Below are 24,464 nucleotides of genomic sequence, written 5' to 3'. Positions count from 1 at the left end.
CCAGAGCGCGAGGCAGCCGGAGAGCCTGGGAAGGAGCAAGGGGAGGCGGCGGCGGGGAAGGAGCTCTTGCAGGCTGTCTGTCCATCCTTGCCAAGCCAGCCCGGGGGTGTGCACGGGGACCGGGAGGAGGGGACACGCGTGGGCCTGCACGGACCCAGGGTGCCACCTGCTGAGCAGGGGCAGGGAAAGACAGTCTGCAGCGCTTGGTGCGTGCCTTCTGTGAACCGCGAGGCAGGCGCTGGCTAGTACCTCCCTTCTCCCCCCAGCAACAACTCCCCTGCACCCCCCAGGGTGGTTGTTTACAGTTTAAACAAGTTTAAAGAAATTTAAATCCGAAGAGATTTGATTGAGAGGTTCCAAAATACTCAATTATTTAGCGACCGCTATCCATTCTTGGATAAATGAGGGGGCACTGCCTGGTATAAACTTAGTTGCCCCCTTGTGCCCCAAAGTACAGGTGTCGTCCTCACGTCTTAGAGACAGACCTTGAACCTCAAAACACTTTGAGATCAGCCCAGATCACAGCCGTCTTTCCCCACGAACTGCAGTGACAACTGCGGTCCCCACCCAGAAGAGTGGAGGTGCCAGGGCACAGCCAGCCCCAGCGGGGACGGGGGCTGGCTTGCCAGAGGCCTGACTATGCATCAGAGCAATTTGAGGAGTGGTGTAAAACATTCCCTGCAGCTTCAGCTATCCCAGAGGTATGTTGGGGGAGGGATCTTCACATAGTATGAAGGAAGGACCAGGAAAAGACCAAGAAAGAGAATGTAAATCTTCAGATACTGATAATCTGGAAAACCTATCAATCCCATTAGTGACTGTAGGATAAATATGCAGGAAATGAACCTGGGTACTATCATTTCTTGTTCATATCCCAACGACACACATATGGGGACAGCCAGTGGTATGGACACCACTGCTGGAAGATGTATGGGAGGCAGGGTCAGTGACGTCCGTGTGCTGCATGCCCCCGGGGCACGGGAGGCTGAGTACTGTCCCTCCAAGGACTGCACCTTCGGCCTTCTCCTGCCAGTGCTTTCCATCACTAACTCCTCCCCTGCATTTGTTCAGGACCCTCTTTTCAGCATCCCTGTGATCACAGACATTTTTTGCTGATTCCCCACTAGGTTGCCTGCTATGAAAATAGCACTTTGTCACAGCTGCTGGTTGACTGGGGGAGTGAGAGATCTCTGTGTAAAGCTATGGGAAAGGGCCCCCTAGCATTCTGTCTGCCTTAGAAGTCTTGCTTTCAGTTTGGAAAGGAACTTGAACTAAAACCATCGAAAAGCTATCCAGAAAACACTGACTGTACGTTAAATCTTGTGATTGTTCCCACATCCCTCATAATTCTCAACCGCAGCTCCATACTAGAGGCTAGATGCACATGGTGGGCATTTTTCCTCTTGCTAGCAGTGGGATAGCAGGAATGCAAGCTTCCCTTTCAAGTCCAAAATCAAAGTACTGACAAACAGTAAGAGAGAAATGTGACTTTTGAGGTTGTATCTTCCCTCAAAACAAGAAAACCGTAGCAACTCCAAGGCTTTTCCCAATGCAGTTCTTCTCACAAATTTGTTTGTATCATTTTACTTTCCTCTACTCCGTACAGGAAACAAGCCTACGGCTCTCTCACACTTTAATATGCTTGTCATGCTATCTGTACAGAAACATTTCAGACTCTTTGTACTCAGCACTTTGTTTCTCAGCCACGTCTTTTCAAGAACTGGCAGCCTGCAGGATAACTTTAAAAATAATTCATTTCATATTGCAGCAATACTGCATACTGGAGCTGTCTTGAACTTCTCTTGCTTTCTTCTAGTGCCACACTGTTATAGTGGTCTTGTTTCTGTCTTCTCGCAGGTGTTTGGTTTGCTTGCAGGGCAGCAGGAACTATACTACAGCTTGCAGCGTGGGTGAGCAGATGGGGTAGGTGCGCGCAGCAAAACAGCTGGTGGAATTTCTGAACAGACCCTTTGCTCGTGTGGTCACTTTCGGTTTGCAGGGGACTGAAGTAAGATCATCCTTCTGGCCTTTTATTTCTATGTTCCTGTTCTTCTATTCTTATTTTTAAATAACAATTGTTCAGGTTTTCCTATTAAATAACAAATGCAAGTGTTTTGCAAAGTTTTGGCTTCCTGAAAAGGGACCTTCCCCTTTGTAATCTGCTTTTCAAAATGTGCTAAGTCATTCCCTGGGCAAGTTTCTGTTTCAGTTTCCACTTGCTTTTCTAATGCTGGGTTTCCATAAAACAGGAGAGTTTCTGTTTTCAAAGTAATTTCTGTTGCTTTCATTTTTTCTTTTTTATTCTTTTCCCCTACCTAATGCTGAGAAAAGTTACTTTACCCTACTCACAACACAGTCTTGTTGTTTGGGAGAAAGAGGCTGGTCATGGCAAGTGTGCAAGGTGCAGAGCATAAAGATATCAGAACTGTATTTCAGTGAGCAGCTAAGGTGGTGGCAGTCATCTTGCTTATCAGCACGAGACTCTGCATGGACTTTCCTTCTGAGAATGAAAGGTGGGAGCAAGAGATGAAACAGTGCTAATATAACCTGCTTGGTATGATTTTCCTGTGCAGCCCTAATTTGAAAATGAGGCCAGAAGCAGGATGCAATGGAAAGCTGGGTGTGTTACCGTGAGTCTGCAGAACTACATCACTTCTGGTCCCTGTTCCTGTTAAGCTCGATCTGATAGCTCTACGCTGCTCTGCTGACTGCAATGTAGACACATACGCACTCCTTTGGAAAACCAACTGCACAATATAATCAATCCTCTTCTTTGATGCACAGTGTTCAAGTTAAGAAAAAAAATTATGATGTATGCTAACCACTAGAGTTAATGGCAGCCTGGGTTCAGCCTTGCAGACATCTCCTAAGGAGAATATGACTCATTACTCAGGGACTTTTTTTATTTTTAACCATCCTCATTATACTGAGGTTGGGGGATTCCAGTGTGATGAAAGAAAAATTTCGCATTCTGTTTCACTGCCACAAATTTATGAGGTTTGGTACCTCCATTTTAAGATCTGTCTAGTTCAGATCAGTTATACTAACTAACCCACTGAATCCGAGAGGTGTACAACCTTAGTTTCTGGTGGCCAGATGCCTCACTCTGACAGATAAAGCTGGAAGCCCAGAAAAGCCAAAGATTAAGCCAAGCACCTGCCAACATACCTTGAAACTACATTTATGCCTTCCTGTGTGGGACATGGTCTGTCTACCAGGGCTTGTGAGAATGTGGAGCTTTCCTTTCTTCCTGTCTTGGCTGTGCTTCTGCGTAACTGTAACCTAGGAAAGATGGCATAGCCAACACCACTGCCATGCTGCTTTTCTGAAAGGCAGACATTTTATTCTCCTATATATGTGGAGCCTAGCCAAAACATGGCAATGAGCAACACACTGTCACAGCACGTCAGATCTGTACATGGATAGCACTGACACAAGTCATTTATACAATGCTATGCCTTAATCAGTCCATATGTGCACAACTCCGGTGCATGGCTATTAAACCATCCAGCTACAGCAGCCTCAAGGTTTTCCTTTGAAAAGCATCACAGTGTGGCAATTTTGGCAGTATAGTAGTGGTAAGCTGATTGATTAGATGCTTAGAAAATGCAGAAAGGTTAGAGGCGAGAGGCTCCAAAGTGGGGTGGAAGGTTTTTCTGATCACTTAACATCTATGTGGTGCTTGAGACCTGGGGAAGAACTGCACAGCCTAAATTGGGCCTGGGCTTAGCAACAAAACATGCTGTGTGTCCTTCAGACCTTCAACGGGTCAAGTCTATGAAAGGCTTAAAGTTTTTGAAGCTGATCTAAGCCCCGCCTTTCCTTTCAGACTCCTGCTTAATGCCATACACAGATTTCTAGCTGTTTTCAAGGGCCACACACTGCCCTCCCAGACACCTCACTTCTAGCAATGTGACCTTTTGGAGCAACCTCACACAGCTGTGGGTGTCTGGCACCCTGCTGCCAGACCTGCCCTGCTCTTTCCACACCCCTGGGGCCAGGTGGCAGCAATTGGAACCCCCCCCCCACAGGGGTACACCCTGGCTGGCAGGTGGCAACAAGCCCAGGCAGGTCTCCTCGTGTTTTGGCTGAGTCTTGACACTGGCTGGAGAGTATCTCTAGGGAACTGATGGCAGAGCTAGAGAAGAAAGTCACCCGGCTTACTGCATGACCTGGAAAAATCAAACCTTTCCACTGAAGTTTCCTCTTCTGTTGAAAGATTTTGTGAGACTTTGCATAAACAGGTGTGTAAGTGGGAAAAGCCTTGCTGCAAAGCAGCCAGCACTACTGGTCCTTTGAATTTAGGAGCCGAGCCCTGTGATGGAAGAAAGGTAAGGTGGTTTTTTTTTTTTTCAGGAGAGTGATCTCCCTTTTTGCGATTTACTAACCTGAGTAAAAGAAAACCTAAACATGATATCTATAGGTTGCATGATAAGAACGAAAGACAGAAGTCATGCACTATGTGCATTATTTTTTTTTAAGGACAATGTTTTCATTGTATCGGTTCCTGCATTAGAAAAGCTAGTGTTGCACACTTGCTTGTGAGGACTTAATGGCTTCTGCAGATTGCCTTCCAAAAATCATGGTTCTGCTGTGCTGCTTCAGCTCCTGCTTCTTTGAAGGGTTTTAACATTAGAAAAGGCTTGCAATCATTGCAGAGAACAAGGGAAATAATAATTTTTACTTAGCACTGGGAGCTTTTGCATAGAAAACTTGCACATATATACACACACAAATACACACACACAAAACTCTGTATACACACAAAGGTGCTTTTATACAAGAGAGAAATCCCATTTATAACAGAGTAGAATTTAATTACACAGCAACACCTATATTCAAAATTAATTAGGTATATATTATATATATTTTTGTTGTTGTTGTTCAAGTCTTCTTCCTGGTACACTTCATAGACTCTTAACACCAGAGTTTTCACTTTGAAAAATGCAACATCCCACAATTTTAATGTATGTAAAACACTACATTGATTAGTAATGCAGGACCATACATATAGACTAAACCTTTTCTTCAAATAATGACTACTTTCTTCTTGTAGTGAATCCTATAGCTGGACTCTTATATTGTACCTTTTTGTAAATGAGCCATAAAACTTCTCTTCCCACTTAACAACCAAAAAAAAAGCTAAAACTTTTTTTAAAGGAAAGCTACTGCTACAAAAATCATAATTATTCCTTGTCCATATTAAAACTTCTTTGAATCAGTCAGAACTGCCAATGAAAATGGCATTTAAAAGCTTTGTTATTTATATTATTATAAAAATACTAGTTTGGTCAGAAATAAGTTTCAAATGACTCTGTGCTATGTCTCTTCCAAACTACCAGAATAGGTTTTGCTTAGCTCAGCACTACCATTGTACGAGTTTCTACATTCCTGAGTGCAGGTTTTGCTTTGCTCAGTGTCATCATTGTAAGACTGTCCCCCTTCCTGACAGCTGGAAACAGCTGCCTTCAGTTTTTCCTCAATTTTATCAGCTGCAGTGCACATTTTAAAGTCTCTCAGACTGCTTATTAGGGTTCCATAGGCTCCTTTTATCCCATGCCTTTGATACCAGACTTGAAACAGCTTAATCTTCTGTTCAGATGTATCGCTAAAATAATCCCGAACAGTTTGATCTATGACAGGTTCTGGTACTTTGTGATTACGAACAAATGTCTTGACTTCTTGGAGCGTCATCTCCTCCACAATACCAGCAACATGGCTGCTCAGGTCAACATCTAGAAGCATAAAAGGAAATTAATGCTCTTGGCACTTTTATCTTACTGTTTTTTATCACCTGTGCTCAGAGTTGATACTTTTCCTATCCAAAATAGATTAAGTTTCAGGTATTCATGACTCAGTATGTTTTATGTGTGATCTTTTTACAATATATAGCGGGTCTGCTTCCACATGTTCCTACCAAATGCTAGGTAATTCAAGTATTTGGGGTTGCATCCATATTGCTTTCTACCACTTGAAATAGAATCTCAGTTCCCTCTGTAACCTACTCTGTCCTCTATCATTAAAGTCTGGTCATCCCTCAGGTAACTGTTTTGCTCAAAATAATGTTGGGAAAGGTCCTGGAACAGGACAGGTCTTTTGTTGTGATACAGCCCTGGAGCTTATGGTCTTTTGCTATTGTGTGTTACTACTGTGGATTTGCCCTTGAACATAAGGTAGGTTTGTGTTTCTGTGATCCCACTGCTGGGTGTGGGACTACTCCATTATCATAATTATCCATGATTCTAGAAACCCAGCTTGCTGCCTGCTAGTGTCTGTACCATATGCAGAACAGAAATTCACCTATTGTCAACTAGTAATTGCTTCCTATACGACAGAAATTCCTCCTGACGCAAAACTTTCACGATACAACTAAATGCCTTAATAAGCACAATATGAACTGGCATTTCTTTAATAAGTGTTCACTGTTGTGCTAGAATGACAGTTCTAGGCAGTGGCAAAGTCTACACAAAAATACCCTTTTTCTAGTGTAGGATTTACAGGTCTATATTTTTTTTCCTTCTACTGAATTTTGAGAAAGTACTTGTCTCTTACCTGTGTATATGAGAGGTACGTTCTCCTGAAAAGAGAAGCAAGAGAGAAATGAGTAGAAAAAAGTATTGTAAAATACCAACCTTGTATAACGGGATAAACACATTTCATGACGCTTGACTTCTGTAATTTTCATTTAGTTTTCTCCATGATTCCCCTGTTTTAAGAGTGAGGGAATTGGATTGGACAGACAGACCTCTTTTGACTTGGGTAAGCTTGGGGAATCACTTCACAATTGATACTGCCAAAAAGTATCCTGGGTCAGTGGAGGCCTGATGATTTATGAAGTTTTGATCTTGGTCACCTAACTTAGGAAACATGTCAACAAATCCTGAAGATACAAGGTATCTCTTACTTCTCCCCAAAGAGTCCTCATGGTGAAATTTACTTTGTTAATGTCATAGAAGAGAGGCACGCACATGCTTGGGGAGTCCCAGTGTAATTTAAATGGAACAAAGTTCCTTGCATGAAGCTGAGGTTTTTTGTTATCTAAGCAACAATACTTACATAAGAAGCCTCTGCTTTGGGGACTACTTCACCTAGGTTCTCCTTGCTAGTACGACCCTTCCGTTTTCTTCTGTCTGAAACAAAAAAGCATTTTTAAAATCCAGGGCAGTGTATCACTCCTCTGGACTCCAATAATATAAAATTACACCTGATTAAGCAGCTGAATATCTTATTCAGAGTATGACAGGAATAAGGAATAGGGAATCACTTACACCAGAATATTGCTCCAGCTATTGCTAGCAGTGCTAACGCAATTGTCAAAGCAACGGCCCACCATGGTGCTCCTGTTTATGTTGGAACATTGGAAACATTACATGAAAGTTAAGTCAAGAAATGCAATACAGCATCCCACTAAATTTTAAACAAGATTGTGTCAGATAATAAAAGCCTTTTCATTGTCTCCTAATGGCAGAAGCTACCTCTGTTAAAGTCTTACCTGTTGTGAGTCTCCCCTAGAAAAGGAGTAATAGTTCCTACATCTGCACAGTGATCAAGGGAAAAGAGCAATCATGCTCTGCAGTTCAGTACAGGGCCAGTAGATATGATGCCCTTAGCTGTCAGGAATCACTATGGGCCATTGTGTAGGACAGTGCAATTGCAATAGCCACTAAAAATACAGCAGATGCTAGACCATGCTAGATTTTAAAACAGTACCTTTCGTTCCACACACAGTGTCTGAAGTTGAAGTACATTGTTTTTCAATTACGCCACTTTCACATCTGCAGAAAACATGAACAAAAATTATTATGGGATTTGTTTCTCTCTTTATAAACTCTGTCAAGAGAGCAAATCAAAATCTTCTAACATTTTTTATCAGCTAAATATTTCATATATCAAGATGTTGGAGTTTGGAATTTAATAGGTATGAAAATGGTATGGAAAGGTATGAGAGTGGAAAAAGGTGTGGAAATGGTTTTCTAGATGTAACAGATCACACAAAGACAACAGGAAAGCTCAGATACTTCATTACATTTTTTGAAAAGTATATACAGATGTGGTGGATGTATACAAGTTTTTCTGCATGCCTTTGGAAAGCCTGCATGGATGCAAGTTAAGTTGACTGAGCTAAGTCAGCTCAACAAGCTAAGTGCAAAGGAAAACTAGTATGTTTTCCCTCAGGTTATACATTACCTTAGCCTCTGTCTTGAAACTGTCTGGAAAAAAGTGTGATAACATACGATATTAAAAATTTCATATTTAAGGATGAAGGCATAAACTTACATGGTACATTGATCGCAATGCCTACATGGCACAGAAGAATTGCAAAAATAGTCTTTTGCACAGGTGCATTCTGTGTTCTGTGCTGGGGTACAGTTTTTTGCAACCTCCAAACCTAAAATAAATTTCTTAAAGTTTGTTAGTTTGAAAAAGTAGGCCTTAAAAGCAAGCCTCTGCTCACATGCTCTTGTCCTGAGACTTACGTGCTTTTAGCTCTACCACTGCTGGCACTGGTGAGGCTTAATTTTAAGAACAACATAGCTTTTACAAGGAGCCCTGCTCCTGGAGTACTGGAAATATGGAGATGACAAAGAGACCTCTGCTGGCCAAGGGCTCAAACAACTGATAACGCCATAAAGTACTTGCTAGAAGAGGAGTCATTTAGCACTGCCAAATGTTGTCAGCTTCTTTTTCCCATTCAGAAGTGTAAGGCCAGAAGGAAACTTGGAAGATCACGTAGCCCATCTCCCTGCTTGATGTCAGAGACGGGGTCTTTACTCTCCCTGACAGACAACAAGTTTTATCTCTTCTTGAGGACCTCCAGTGGTGAGGAATTCCACTGTCTCTTTTTAGCTAACATATTCCCTGCTTAAGTATCAAAACAAGTGAATTAATTTTCTCCTATACTCAGTGTATATGATGAAGCTATCTCCATCTATGAAATATTATTTCTGCATTAAAAATTACTGTAAGTATCTACCTAGTATGAAAGCTATTTTCATAGGCATATAGGAGGAATAGAAGTGAATTTTTGAGTTACCACATTCAGTGCCCTGCTGTAATGGGAAACCCTGTTATCTTTCAAAATTTGATGAAGCTCTACTGTGAAACCAGTGCTGAAGCCATTCATGGAAATATTAAACGTGAATGATGCTAAGAATGGTTCTTGTGGAACTTCAGTGGTAATTTTCCTCCTGCCTAATGTTTTCTACTGACTTCTCCTCAACTACATTATTGTCCATGGGATAATGTGACTAGTCATCCCATTACCCTTTTTTTCCCATTCAGTTTAACTAATAGTTTCCTTTGTGGTACTGTACAAAATACTGAATTGTTTTGTTGTACTCAACTTCATTACCCATCCAAAAATGCTTATTATAGTAGCTAATGAGTACAAAATTTTCTATGCATGCGGAGGCGTTGCAGGAAGAGAAAAGTACTAAAGATTGATAGTCCAGCAGGTGATCTGAGTACAACCATATCAGAGTTAAAAGCTGTTTCTCCGCTCACCAAACTTGATTTTGGATACAAGGAACGCAGAACTATCATTCCGTAAGCCCAAGTATACTAGAACTACAGGACACCTGGTGGAACTTGTAGGAGATCAGTTTAATGGATTTAAGAAGAACAAAAATCTATGATGGGTATTCATGCAACAGGTAATGAATTTCTGGAACCTGGTGTCTCCCAGCAGGTTCATGCACAAAGGGCTCATAAATAGATACTAAAATGACTAGGTAGAGATGTACCTTCTAACATCCTTTCCCACAACTGTGGATGCTGGTAGACTTTGCAGGGGACAGACCACAGAAAGTAGATGGGTTTGTGTTTTCTCTAAATAGCATCTCTTGCCTCCACTGCTGAATGTAGAATACTGGGGTAGGCAGACCACTGGTCTGACCCAGTAGGGCATGCCTCATAGTCTCATAATTTGACCCTATATCCCACACAGCATCTTGAATGCATGAAAGACATCACTCTATCAGCTCTAGCATTTTAAAATAATATTATTAATGACATGAAAGACTACAAAAGGAACCACTGGGAATTCTCCCATCCCTGCTTCTTACAACACCCTTCTTTTAAATAGAGGGTGAAGAAGAGAGAGTGCTTTTCTTCCTTGACTCTAACCAGTTTGTATAAGGTCTGCTTTGCAAGGACTGCTTTGGCTGAGCAAAGGCAGATATAAGGAGAAATAATGGACCAACATAGCTTGTTCTTCTTTCTACTTTGTGCTTGATGAAAGGGAACTGGAGGATAAACTTATGACTTTGTTATAAATTCTTTCATGTACTACCACTAAAAAATTTTAATCTGCATGCTACCCACTATTCAGGGATTGTGGAGAATTTTCAGTCAAATCCTGTATCAAAAAAGAGTCACTGCTAGAGTTCCTATTTCTATAGACATACCGAATATGCTGTCACATGAATAGCATCTCAAACACTTGTCCAAATCATTGACATGGTCTATGTACTCCTTTCCATTTTTACATGGAACACAGTGTTTGCTAATATCTGTTGGGCAGCTGGTATTTTTAACAAAACCTGTACAGACAGAAAAACAAGAATTAAGATTTGCAATACCTTTGGACAGAAGCCATCAGCTCTAAGACCTATGTCACACTTTTTAATCTCTAATACTTTTTGTTTTACAAATATGGACAGAATCTATATTCTTTACACATACGTATATGGTCTTCAGGAACGTAGTATACATAAGATCTAATTATCCCCCCCCCTTCCTCCAATTTAGGACTCAAGGAGAACGGTACATGCAAAATCGGAAAACCCATGAATATATGGAGTCTTGTAGGCAAAAGCCTGTGCTTGCACTTTTTTAACCTCTTTCAAAGATGTGTATGTAGTTCTTGGCTCTTTTGTGACAAGCATGTTATGCAAGAACTACTATCTATAGTGAAAAATTATTGGTGTATTGAGCTCAAGAAATACTTTTTAAGTGTCTGATGTCCTGTAACAGAAAGATACAGCTAGAATGAAGCATTGCGTCCAGGAAATCACAGCATACTGCTTAGCTATCCCAGTAGAAAGCAATTGTGCATGTTGTGGTTTCCACTCTTAATGACTTTTCAACACAGTCTTAAAATGATACTCACCACGTTCACATTTCTTGCAACACTGAACACCTAAAATGTACTCATCCAGGTTACACTTAATTCCCCTCTTAGCAATGATCCTCCTTGTAATTAATTTATTGTACGGTCTGTGTATTAGAGCTTCCGTATCATTTTTGCACTGTGTTTCAATAATTAAGACAACCACCTAGGAGAGAAAAACAGCAAGTTATAAAAAAGAAACTGTCAAGGACTGTAGGTGTGTTTTACTACTAGCACAGAGTTAAATCAGTGCTGTTACTCTATTGCTAAACATATTGATATTCACCCCCTTATTAAAGTTGTTCATTATTTCAGAAGAGTTAATGGACAAAGAGGACACATATTAGATTTAATGCTATCAACCCTGCCACTACAGGTACTCATCATTTGAACATTAATGCTTTAGAACAGGCCCATACATCTGAGTTGTAACAGATGACCTCATATGACTAATTATAGTGCAAAGCAAAGGAACTCTCATTATTTTCTGGAGGAGCTTTCTCTGCCTCAGATTACTGTGCCTAAATCTGCCCTTTCTTAGCTAGTAATAATAATCTTCCATACAGATCTTCCTAAATTCAAATTATATCTTTCTTAATTTCTTGCCATCCTACTGTTGCTTGCAAACTGAACAGTGTTAATGCATCTTTGAAGAAAAAAAAAAAAATCTAATGTTTTAATCTTGGCCAAAAATACCTGATTTATAAAATGATCTTGTTCTCAATTTGTTTTCCAATTCAATTGTTTTTCTTCTTAGCAGATGATGCCTATATATTCTGGAAAGATGTATCACCCTCCTTTCAAATTAATTTACACCCTGATTAATTTCTTTGAATGCACTGTCAAGTTAAATTGCATAGTGCTTGCTTTTTTATTTTTTTCCTGCTAGTAGTAACATTACTAGCTGTCACTGTCCTGCCTCTTTTCGTGGTAATAAGAAAGCACTGTGGACCGGAGGCCAAACCATTCTTTTTTTCTGTGTTAGGAGTAAGGCAAGAAAATGAGAAGGGTAGATCTGCTATAGTTTGCTGCCACCTTGGCAATGGTTTGTGGGGAATTCTGTATATACTTTGCATGCACTAAGTATGAGATGTCTGTATAATGGAACTATGTAACGCTTGTTGGCTGGAGAACTAGATTCCCTCCTAGAAATATTATTGTGCAGGACAGCCTGCCTTTACTTAACCCAGTTTCTGTGGATAGTCTGGAGTGGTTTGAACATTTCCATGATTTATTTTACTTATGTGTTACTATCTGTGTGGAGCTGTAACAGAAAAAATTAAGACAGTCCTTGTCTTGAAGAGTGTGAAGTCTTAACATCTAAGCTGAGCTCTAAATTCACTGTTCTTGCTCCTCTTTAATTAAAATATTGTTTCATAGTTTACAAAAGACTTGAGTAAACACTGCCAGGGATACTGAGGAAGGGGGGAAAACTTATGCCTGGGAAGAAATGGAGCAATTCTATTGTCCTTGGCAAAATGAAAGAGCAGGCCAAGTTGTGAAGGAGAGGGGCGGCAGGGTACCTTTCTCGGAAAGGAGATTAGTGGGGAATGAGGTGCAATGTAAAGAAACTGCCAAATCCTCATACCAATGGCACACTGCATGGACTAAAAATCCAAAGGACTGATCACAGATTGACTCACATTTTAAATCAGCATGCAAAACACCTTGACTAGAATAATTTATTTTTAATTTTGTCCTGGATATTTGAAAGAGGTTAATTCTGAATGGTTGGTTATCTTTGAATACTTTTGAATTGCATCTTAATACAAATTTGACTGTATCTGTTAATGCTAATAACAAGGGACATATGTATTTAAAGAATTCTCTAATAATTCGAGGACTGGTTATTTTTATTGTTACACTCTCCCCCACACCCCCCGCCAGAGGGTGATATTTAATGGCTGATTGATTCAATCTTCATGATTTTGTGTGAAACTGCTTGGATGCTGACTGTAACTTTAGTTAGATACAGAAAATTCTTTAATTATCTTAAATATTAACTTACTGAAAAATGGGTTTGGATTTCAAACTGGGCTCTCAAATGAAGGAAGTGTTATCTGTGGCTAATTAATTGAAGTAACCAATACGACCACTGTCTGCTGACTTCTACAAGTAGCCACTTCTTTTGATCCTCCAGTCTATTCAGAGATGGGAAGGTGAAAAGCATTTTCTTTCCTTAGCAGCCATCTGTTTTAAAATTTATATAACATTAGTTACTAGACTGAAATTAAGAAGGCCTTTCTTTGCACCTGGAGGAGAAGCTTCAGCTGCTAAAAAAGCAGTTTAGCACTTCAGAAACTGTGGGAACAGGTGCTCAGCCGGTCACTTCCCCAGTTCAGCACTCTGACTCTCTTCCTTTGCTGCCAAAGCTTTGAGGGTGCTCTTCTCCGAATCCCAGCATAATGATGTTAAAAGGCTAAAGTTAGCGTAAGGCCTTACCAGAAGCTGTCAAATGGATGTGCCAAATTAGCGTGATTTGTGTTCCTTTTGCCTGGGAGAACTGTCTTACTAAAAACTGGGATAGCAAGTTTGATTGGAAAAATAATTACTAAAATGTAGTCGGGGACGTGTGTCCAGTCTAGTTTGGCTTTCCCCGAAGCAGGGTGAACACCTGTACCTCCATCGCTCCTCTGTGGCTCCTCTGTCACATGTTGGACTGGGCTGAGCGAGGGGACGGTCACAGGACAACACTGGGGGACGCGCGTTGCCATGGCTCTCGGAGCTGGAGGATGGTGACACCCTGACCCGGCCTGCCTGCCGTGAGGCCTCGGCCAGCAGAACGGTGCGGAAGCGAGGCAGTCGCCGGGGCGGGGGGGCCCTGAGGCGGCACGGTAGATCTTTGGTCGCCCCAGGAAAGCTGATGGTGCCAGAAGGCTTCCAGTGCTGGAGGCAGGCGCCGCGGCTGGGGCATGTGGCGGGCCAACGCAAGCGCCGCTCGTGGCGAGAGGAAGTTGGTGGGGCAACGACTCCTTCATCTCCCCGCGCTGATGGAGGAACCGTGACTCAGCCCGCTCCCCGCCGCGCCTGAACACCGCCGCAGCCGATGCTCTGACTAACCCACCCCGCTGTGAGGGCCCGGCTCCCGCCGCCTCGCCTGCCCTCACAGCCGCACCTGGAGAAACTCTGCACCCACAGGGACACCTTGCATCCCGATTTCGGCACCCACATCTCCCCTTTTTAGACCAGAGAAGTCAAGCCTTTTTTTTTTTTTTTTTTTTTGGGGGGGGGGGGGGAAGACCCTGGGCAACAGTAAAGAGAAGAGGGAGAGAGAAGATTACCACAGCCCTAACGCACCCACAAACGGTACCTGAACAGCACTGGTGAAGCACAGAGCACACACAAAGAAAGAAAACGTCCAGAGTCGTGCAGAAAATGAGATATAATGAAAGAAGGAAACATCTTTCTAAATGACTAACAGTAACACTTAGCCGATTTTTGTGTGTGTGTGTGTGTGTGTGTTTACTGGATGCCTGCAATCACAGTGTGTGTGCAGACACAGCCTTCCCTCACGTGAACAAACCTCTCCACCTCCTGCTTATGCTTTTATACAAATGAGCTATGCTGATACAGTGGGGGGGGGGGACACACGACAGAAATATAATGCTTTTTGATGGAAGCCCTCCACTGTCGCTCACAGCGATGAACTTCCTGGTACACTTACAAGAAGTGGGGATCACTTCTCAGAATTTGACATTAAAGCAGCACCAAACACCTACATCAGTTCTGCTCACAGGGTCGTCTTACACCGCCTTCCCGTACAAGGAATAATGAGAAAACCGTGGAGATTTTTCAAAGCAACACCCTAATTTTTTCAAACTTTTTTTCTCCTCCTGGATTTGCACCCTCTTAAAAGCAATGCATTTGCTATATAAAAATTTTGGTGTGTCTTATAGGGAAAAAAAAAAGTCAATAGTCATTTAGCTTCCTGTGCACACCTTAATTGCTTTCCTTGTCACTGAGCAGTGAGCGCTAATAGTGGAAAGGAAGCACTTTAGGGGCTTTTACATAGGCAGGGGTGCTAGGTGCTTTTTTATGATGTGTACTTTCAAACAGCGGCTGTATGTTTTCAGGCTAAAATGACTCACAGAGGCTCTCTTCTATCTTCCTCATCTTAAGCCTAACAAATAGTTGTCATCTAAACTGAAGACTTAGATTCAACCAAGAAGTCAATAGGAATAAAATCAGGGATATCCAACCTTAGCAGAATCCATAAAAATTATCACAAGCCCAAATTTTTTAGTTTCTCTCCTTTTGCATTGCCCAGGCATTTAAGAAAGCTTTCTACCTCCTCCCTCTCCTTCACTCCTACAGAGTCCTCCAAAATACTTTCACCACCAGGCATCTGCTAAGGAGACTTATAAAACCTATTTTCATCTGTGTTCCCAAGGCAGAGTGACATGAACTTTAGTTTCTTTGAAAACTCATGTCATTTTGAGATTCTCAGGCTTCCAATCCTTCCTGCATCAGAGTATTCTTTGCAACGGGTCCACTTCCTTCAACTGAAAAGTTTCAGCAGCCCTACCTTATGGGGATGTAACCTCAGCTTTGGAAGTGTGTGAACATGTTATTTGCATACAGGACTTTTTAAAGCTTTACAACTTTTAATGCTGAGAAAAAAATTGTCTCTGCTTTCTCCTGTTATCTTTATAATACATTTTAGCAAACCACTTCTCCCATTTCTTATCCATAGATGCTTATAGATGAGAAGGCTGATGCCTTCAGAACTTGGTGGCCTTTTTCTTCCACTCCACATTTGTTACATGGGGCAACATGCATGAGCTCATCGGGGGCTTTCTAAGTGTTTAAAAAAGGGGGGGGGGGGGGAGGAGGATTTTTCTTGCTTTTTTGCCTAGTGGGAGCTGAGAAAAACCTTAACTCATTTTCTGAGTTTTGATTTGCTTCTGGTACTTTTTACAAATGGTTGCTAGAGTTACATCCATTCAATACAGTTTCTATGTAATTAATCTCCCTTGCATTAACCCTGTCAGGATGGCTTTTTCAAAGACTAAGTAATTTCACACTGCTTGTTAAGAGGATTCTCTACTCCAATTCTTTTACTATGGTAAGTAATTTCTGCTTCCAATACCTCCAGTATAATTTTTCCCCCATCTCTTCCCCCCACCCCCCCCAAGGCAGAAGTTGATAGTTAGCACCAAAATAACCACTAAAAATAGTATTTTGAGTTCTAAAATCTTTTATGAGAAGGACAAAAAGAATCCAGGTCCATTTTCTGAAGCCCAGCAATGGGAGCTGGTATTTCCCTACAACTAGAAGCATCCTGAGCTGCTTAAATTTCAAGTGAGCTGCATGTGTTCAGTGCCTGTGAGAGTAAGAAGTTTCAGTTGCTGTCCAGTGTTTTAAAACAGTCGCTGTCCAAATTCAATCCATTACTATTTCACATCTCAGCTGGCTCACATGCAAATTATTGTAATATATTGGGGGGTGGGGGTTGTATGGTTGGTCATTTTGTTTGGGTTTTTTTTTTTGTTTTTAGGAGTACTGTACTAGTGAACACCTAATAAATACCATACAGTTTGGGAGAGTTGGAGCAATATTAACAGCTCCCACCTCACTTTGATGATGTTGTGGCTAAGGATGAATAAGAGCTGGACGGCATAGAAATTTAGCAACTCTTTCCCTTTTTCCTTTTGTAACACAATACAGTTTTATTGTTGGCACTTTCTCTTTGTTCAGTGAGTTGCTTCAAAGATAAAGGCAGTTAATTGTGGAAATGCGAGCAGACAAATGTTTCCAGAATTGGGGTCCTTATAGTTTTCACTTGTCTTGGGTCATCCCATGACTTTATGGCTGTTTAGACATATACATTTAAATGCGTGCATTAGTTGCCTGGGAAATGAGAAAGAAGGGTCAGCGTGGCAACGTAGGAGTCCTGTTTTCAAAGGTATGTCTTCTAAATTTCCAGAAAACTGCCTGCTCTGTAGTCATATCAGACAATTACAAAATATTTAGGTAACACTTCACTCTCTTAAGATGGCCTATTACTTTAGAGTGTGCCTCCGAATAGTATGTGGTTTTGCAGCTTGTTTTACACAGTAAAGTTAGTTTTCTAACTACATAGGCCATTGCTATTTCGCATGACTATCCCTGCAACTGCTTCTACTTTAGTGCAACACGGAGCTCCTTGCAAAATTGAGGTCTCATTCAACAAACTACTTTCATGTTCTGGTTTAATCAAAGCAGTATGTCAAATACTGCCCAGGTTTACTGATTTACAAATAGTGGAACAACATGCTAATAAAAAAAAAAAATGCCCTAATTTTTTTAAAACAGAAAGTATGTGGGAGTGCTATAGTCTAAGGGGTACTGAAATTTGTAAACAAGTGGAAAATAAGAGTAGAAATTATGTTTATTCTCTGGGAGCAGTGTGATAAGAGAAAGTATTTTTTAATCTTAATTTATATTCTGAATAATTCCAAGATACTGAGCTAGACTGACATTTCTGGCAGTCATTTGCTGCTCCTGTACAGGAATAGATAGTACACACTTCTGTCAGCAGATGAACACCCTTCTTTGTATTTAACTATGCTCTGGTGCTTTGTGCAGGGGCATGGATATAACCCTCTGAATCACTTTAAATAGTTTACTACCTGCTATATAGTAAATCAGATCAGAATTTGAGTAGTTTTTACCTTAACACCTGATTTTAACCTGCCAAACCTCAAAGCAAACTGCATTCATTAGCACTGTAACTACACCGTGAAGACATTTTGAATGTGAACTCCAGTACGTTCTCTCTGAAATAGGTGAGAATTGGGGTTGGGGAAGCAATGTATATTGCATCCACACTTCCACGCAGGTCACGGCTCTACCACGCAGCAGGGCTTACTGCCACCTGCCTAATCCCCACTATCCTACCTCTGGGCTCTCAGGGCAGGGCTGCCTCGGGGCAGCTGTGCCAGCGTGTAGACAGAGCCAGTGCATCTGCGCCTGCCCATGCCTAGGTCTCCTGCCCAGGAGCTTGTTGCCACTACAGCTCTTTGGCCTAATGTACCTGTAGCAGTGGAGATCCCTGTGCTGCAGACACTGAAACACTTCCTTACCTTCCTTGTTGGCAGTAGCCCTTCAAAATGAGTGTTTGTGATGGTAACTTTACTGATGACAGTTAAACACATGACCTAAGCTCTGAAGCTGCAGAGGCTCGTATTGTGCATAGGGGATGATTAAGGCAAGTAAGGAAGGCCCTGCCCTACTACTTCCAGTAAACGCTGCACTTCATGCCACCAGACTCAGACTATTGCTCTAGCTTTTCCTGGGTCACTGTTGGTAGTGGTTCAAAACTCCTCTGCCACAGGTATTGCCTTTTATGTTGCCTTACCAGATCACTTTGTTACAGATCCCTGAGGTGCAGCGCAAGTTGACTTTCACTAACATGGTCTTTGCCCAGGCAGATACCCAGCCGCAGATCTAACCATCCTGTCTACGCATGGATGCTGAACCTGCCTCGCCAGTGCCTCTGGCCGGGTCTGGGTGGCTGCAGACCGAGGCCAACACCAGCTGTCCCTGGGTCGCCCCCAGCTATGGCACACAACCTGGTGTCCCTGGCAGCCACCTGCATCCATCCCCCCTATTCTTTCCTTCCGCTTTTCCACAAGGCCCGCTTCCCTTCACCTGGCACCCTAAGAAGGGACTGTAAAATCATAAAGTGCCTGAACTTGAAGGTGGCGGTTTTTTAAAGGGAGACAAAAAAAAAAAAAATCGCCTAAATGAATTACCTGAAATCTCGGAAAAAAAAGTTCGCCGAGGCCGGCGGCGACCCGAAACCAGGCAGCGCTTCTGGCACCGCCTGCCGCAGCACCCCGCGTCCCCGCCCGGCTCCGGCTGTCCCCGGCCGGGGCTGGCCCCGCCGCCGCCCGCCCCGCTCACCCACCCGCTCGGGCAGACACTTACGAGAAGCAGGGGAAGGAGTCCCCGGGCCATGCCGCCGCGGCCCAGCGCTGTCCCGCACCCTCCGGCAAAGCGAAAGCGGCCCGACCCGCCGCGGCCGCCGGCAGCCTGCACCCTGCCCGCGCCCGGCTCCTCCCATGTTGGTAAACACGGGGCGGGCCCGGCCCCCGCCCCGGCCCCGTCCAGGCGCCGCGCCGAGGGGGGCCCGCGGAGGGGCCGGCAGCGGGCAGGGCCGCCCCTTCCCCGCCCCGCGGCTTCGGGAGCCGGCGTCGGGCGGGGGCTTCGGCCCCCGAATGACCCCGCAGGCATGGGACGGGCGGTCCCCCGCTCTCCGCGCTGAGCTCCGCTCTGCGGAAGGGAGGCAAGGGCACGCCGGCTCCTTTTGGGTGTCCACGCTCCCCACGGGGATCTTAAGTCTTTGGGCTGTACGGGCGTGGGTGCACCCGCTTGGCAGGTTGAGAATGCCAGGCGCGGCCCCGAGGTGATGAAGCAAAGTGCCAACAGACTTTGGGCTGGGCATAAGGCGTTTGCTTCGTGTACTTCAGATGCTGGGTGGAGCAATTGCCTCCCCACCGAGGGCAGAAACTCCACAACTCGGCACTTTTGGTAAGGACAGGCTTGGGGCAGGGAGTCCTGAATCCGTAGGGGTGGAGCAGTCATTCCGAATAGGCTAAATTCACTGTAGCAGAAGATACTGCCTTTTGCCGTCCTATCGAAAGGATTGCTCGAGCCTGTGACCTCTATTTCGTGGCTATTTCCAGTCACTCCTTGTGTTTTTCCTGTAAGCTTTCAGTGGTTTGAAATGCTGGTAGTCTGGCCTCCTTTGTAGTGTTAGAAATAGGGTGATGGTGTCAGTTATCAATACGTGTTTTGATCTTTCAGGTTTTGACATGATGCCGTTGCCTTGGGAAGACCATGGTTGCAATTGAGCTGGCGTTTTCATTTTAAACACCATTTTTCAGTGGTTTATGACTCAGATTTTCAGAAACCCTTCAGATTTTCTGTGTGTATGGCTCTTAGCTGCCATACAGATGAGCTGGGTTCATAACATCATCAAAAAATAGCTGCTGTTTTAAATATTTCAGGCTTTTTAACCACTTCCGGATAAAACAAAATGTACTGCTGACACATTTTTAGAGGTGCTGCCTCTGGAGTATCCTTTAACAACCAACTTTTTGCCTTTCCAGTGGCAGTACCAAGTATGATGAACGAGAGGCATCTCTCTTGGGTGCAGTGCCTGTGTTACACGTCTGTAGTTCCTACTGGGCAAACCCAAATCAGTGTGTACCCAAGGCTGTTAATTTTAGCGGAAATTTGCGTGCGGGTAGGGGTGGAGTAGGGACTGTGAGCAGCGTTGTCCAAATCTGGATGGCTGCTGCAGCAGAAAGCTCAGCAGAGTTGTTTCTAAATTCATCACTTGGGGGATTGTTATTTGTCCTAAAACCAAAACTTGACGTGACTGGACCCTCAGCAGGCATCGCTTAGCATTCAGTAACACCTTGGTGTGCTGCTTGCTCTAGTTACCCAATATCCTCCACTAATGTAGCTAGGGTCTATTAGCCGCGTGTGTTTTACACTCTTCCCCGCCCCCACGGAGGTGTGATGACTGCATGCACGTTATCTGTTTTGCGGTGGAGTGTTTTCTGTCTTGGTAGGGAGTTTTGAGAGACATTGAGAAGCCACCGAATTCTTGTCAAAACAAGTGTCTGCATATGACTTGGAGTCATACCTCATGTAGTTAATAAGCATAGCTGTTTGGGTTTTTTTTATATATATAATGGATACAAACCGAGAGGCAGCAATGTGTTTTTGTTTGTTGTTTGACTATCCTGAGTTGGTATCAGTCAGCACTGTAAGGTCAGTGTTTTCATCTTTTCACTGTTCCTGGGGTTGCAGCAGCTTTTTTGGGGCTGGTAAAAGTGGCAGCCTTGTCTATTTTATTTACTCACCCTTCACCTAAAGCTTAATTCAGGAGTACAAGACGCTGCACTGTTTTTCCTTCCAGCAGGTGGCCTTGCGCCTTTCCTAATGTGCGAAGAGGGATCAGACAGTGGCAGGATCAAACTCCAGGAACAGTTAACACACAGGAGACTGACTTGTTAGTGCCTTTGCAATTCCAGCTTTAAAAATGTAAGGTTTTGGAATTAAAGTGAAGTTTTGTGGGTTTTTTTTTTTACTGTGCTGTTTTAATTTTTGTGTTGTTTTTTTTTTTTTCTTGTTATTGTTGTTGTATGTCCACATGTGTGCACTGGTCATAGGAAATTCTGTTCAAGATAGCTGTAAAAACACCCAAGGAATAATTTTGGACACACACGACTGCAATGTTCTGGCTCTGAGAGTCGCTGAGTTGGAATCTGTATTCATGCCTTAACTGGCATCAAACCTTTTCTTCCCTCTCCAGAAGCATGCTTGCACCTAGAGAAACTGACTCCATCAGGATATTATGACCTTATGAATTGCTAAGTTTTTGAGAAGGCTAACTTCATTAGTCTCTCCAGGTGAAGAAAAATATGTCAAGGTGAAATGACTGAGGGCCCAGAGGCCTGTGCATTGTATTGGTCTCATTTCAGAATGTTGAAGCCATATTTATATTCCAGGGGGAAAATAACAGGGGGGGAAGCATAAGATCTGACTTGCTTTCTACTACTTCTTTCTTTGCTAAATTGTTACAGACTTTTTTTCATTTAAATATACTGTGAGGTTTTTTTAAATACTTGGTTTAGATTTGTTTTGGCATATTGGTAATTATTTAGCAGTTCTTCTATACTAAGATTGGGCAATTAGATTAATGTAGTATAACTTAACCAAAGTAGTTCCATCAAACTTAAATTCTCTTTTGACCTAAATTCTCTTTTGACCTACAATACACATTAGAAGGTTATTGTTGCACGGAAGACTTACACTGGGATATCTTAATATCATAAATGTAGGAGTTGTTGAATTTGAGAAGAGTTATGAGCTCCTCACTACAATTGTCTTCCTGTTAGCTTTGCATTTTCTTGTCTTTATATGTTTACTTATTCATCTGTCTTTTAGTAGATAGTAAGTTTGCCTTAAAATGTAGATTAATGGACACAACTGTTGTATTTGGACAACTTGATTTGGCTGCAAGAGGAGGAAAATAGGAGAGAATACAGAATATACGTTTTGGAGATACTTAATGAACATTTTGTTATCTGATTCATGTTTTCTAAATAACCTGAAGTTTAAAGGGAAGGGGGATAAAGCTCAAACACTTAATAATCGGGCCCAAAGTAGAGTCATTTCTGTCTGCATTTTGTTTTGTTTTTCTGTTTTGCATCTCCCCACCTTCATGTATGTTCAGAACAACGTAATTTGGGCTTTTGGTTCAAGTACTAGACTGAATAATCCATTACTCACGCAGCTCTATTGCATCTCCTTCATCCTTGGTTCAAACCTGTTCCATTCTGTGACTCTTTTCACAAGCATCAGATAACCCTACTGGGAAATGATTGGAGTGACATCAGTCCTTAAATCATCAGCTCTTATTGAATACAGTTTTGCCCTTCGTTTTCCAAATCTTCAGTGAAACATTAAACTGGTGACCTTGTTCCACCCACCAGCTGCACCCTTTGATCTATGGTCTTGTGGACCAGAAATGATCTGTAACTACCATAATTATTGGCTATTTTTTTTGCAGTGTGATATGGCTGGATTCTGACAATTCGAGGTTATCCTTCTCACTTTCTAAGATAGTACTTATAGTCACATGGGTTAGTGGTATAGTGAAAAGTTCTTGGTCAGAGGATGTGGTAGCAAAGCACTTTATTGGCCCAAACACCCCATTCTGCGGGTGGAGAAGCTGATATGACAGCATAGAAGTGGGAAAGCAGTGTGTGATCAGAGAGGTTTATGAACACCCTGTGGGTTTTTTTTGTAAGGGTGCTGCATGGTGTTACATCAAATCAGATCAGGGAGTTCTGGCATACAGCATGTTCCTATTAGAAGTAATAGTGATCTGATACACAGGCCTGTGGAGCCATAGATGCTCGTGTTTATCTAAAAAAACCCCACACTAGCAACAAAACAGAGTGGAACAAAACAGATTGGAAAACAAAACTCATAGCAAGTCACTTGTCCCCTCTAGCAGTTCTCCTCTGGAGAAGGTGATAAAGGAGAATTCGGAATAGTCTCTGTCACTCTAAAAGAAAGCTGAAACAGATGTGTGTTCTTTCTCTTGTAATTCAACTTCTTGCCACAACCCTGGATCCGTGCTTTTGTTCAACAGACCCAGCTTGATGACGTCAATGCATTCTTCACAGCAGGGAAAAAATATCATTTTTCAAACAAACCGAGCATTTCCTTAGACTGGAAAAGCAAATTGGCTGGATGCCTAGTGGCTCCTACAACCAATCACTATAACCTTACCATAAATGTAGATGTGTTTCTATCTTAGGGTTGATTATTGACTTTATTTTAGCCATGGGACCATTCTGTCCCAGTCCTCTGTGTGTGCACTCTACCAGCGAGTGCTGAGATCCTGAATGCTGCATTATTTAGCAAATATCTTGCACATCACACGCACTCACTTAAAATTTGACTTTGTGACTTGATATATTGTAAACGCATCTCTTTTTAAATGTTTTGCAGAGCTCTGTTTCCATCCAGAACTTGCAGCAGGCAACTTTAGCTTCAGAGGTTGGCTGATGCTCTTTTCTCTTTTTTCAGGCTAATTGCTCTTAGTTGTTTTTTAAGGATGGTATTACTAATACTAAGATTATGCTTTATACTTGCAAAGCTTGGTGTACAACAAATACTAACTGTCAAATGTGTAATGGATGAACTGTAAAAGCTCTTGAGATAATGTGCTAGGGAGGCTAGATGTTCTCCAGAGGTGAGTGAGGAAGTCTTCAAACCTTTTCCCTTCAGGCACTGCCTGGACAGAGCACAGCTGATTTAGTCTGGGAGTAGTAGTAGTTTCCTGCATTTGTGAGTTAAATCCAAGGCTGAATCCTCCTACTGAGGATGAGACAGGAAAGATCTGTAGAGAAATGTCTGGAGTTAAAAGGTAAATGCAAGTAAAAGGAGGTCTTTAGTTCTGCTTTTAACCCTTGATCTGAAGATGGCAGTAACAGGCGCTAACAGATGGCTTTATTTCAGATGTTAAGTAAGTGACACTCAAACAGCCACCCTTCAAGGAAAAAAATTTTCATAATAATTTTAAGGTTAACTAAGACAAATTTTATTAAAGGGGGGGGGAGAAGCTAAAGGAAGGATTTTAAAAGATCTTAGCATACTGTAAGTTGATCAGAATTTCTGAAACTAAGAAATATTATGTCTTTTGGGATTTAGTTCCACCATTTTGCTTTGCTCTGTCATGCTCCTCTTTCTGGGATGTCGTCTAACAAGTGAGACTAGCATGCTTAGATAAAGCAATGCCTTGTGGCTGAGACTCCAAACTCTCTCGAGGGTTTTTTTTGGATAT

The 24,464-nt window shown here is 42.5% G+C and overlaps 1 protein-coding gene and 2 long non-coding RNA genes across 4 annotated transcripts; 2 read left to right on the top strand and 1 right to left on the bottom strand.

Moving 5' to 3' along the window:
* Positions 1-351: 351 nt before the first annotated feature.
* Positions 352-2,270, top strand: LOC128147408 (uncharacterized). Its single transcript, XR_008237016.1, has 2 exons — positions 352-701; positions 1,858-2,270. It is a non-coding gene; the product is annotated as an uncharacterized LOC128147408 (long non-coding RNA).
* A 2,488-nt stretch (positions 2,271-4,758) lies between these two features.
* On the bottom strand, positions 4,759-19,168 carry FAS (Fas cell surface death receptor). Of its 2 annotated transcripts, XM_052799944.1 has the most exons (9): positions 19,022-19,168; positions 11,111-11,276; positions 10,407-10,541; positions 8,278-8,389; positions 7,711-7,775; positions 7,269-7,340; positions 7,057-7,130; positions 6,553-6,577; positions 4,759-5,735 (listed from the first exon to the last, which is right to left on the bottom strand). In XM_052799944.1, the coding sequence occupies exons 1-9, from the start codon at positions 19,049-19,051 to the stop codon at positions 5,320-5,322; spliced, it is 1,095 nt and encodes a 364-aa protein (XP_052655904.1). In that variant the 5' UTR covers positions 19,052-19,168; the 3' UTR covers positions 4,759-5,319. The 2 variants fall into 2 exon arrangements, with proteins under 2 accessions (XP_052655904.1, XP_052655905.1); XM_052799945.1 differs by lacking the exon at positions 7,269-7,340.
* Positions 19,169-19,309: 141 nt separating this feature from the next.
* Positions 19,310-21,537, top strand: LOC128147407 (uncharacterized). Its single transcript, XR_008237015.1, has 3 exons — positions 19,310-19,624; positions 21,024-21,148; positions 21,277-21,537. It is a non-coding gene; the product is annotated as an uncharacterized LOC128147407 (long non-coding RNA).
* The last annotated feature ends 2,927 nt before the right edge of the window (positions 21,538-24,464 follow it).

This window comes from Harpia harpyja, chromosome 10 (genome assembly GCF_026419915.1).
Source record: "Harpia harpyja isolate bHarHar1 chromosome 10, bHarHar1 primary haplotype, whole genome shotgun sequence".
In the NCBI taxonomy this organism is placed as follows: Eukaryota; Metazoa; Chordata; class Aves; order Accipitriformes; family Accipitridae; genus Harpia; species Harpia harpyja.
The sequence above is the reverse complement of the archived record's forward strand: the minus strand, read 5'-3'. Positions and strand labels throughout refer to the sequence as shown.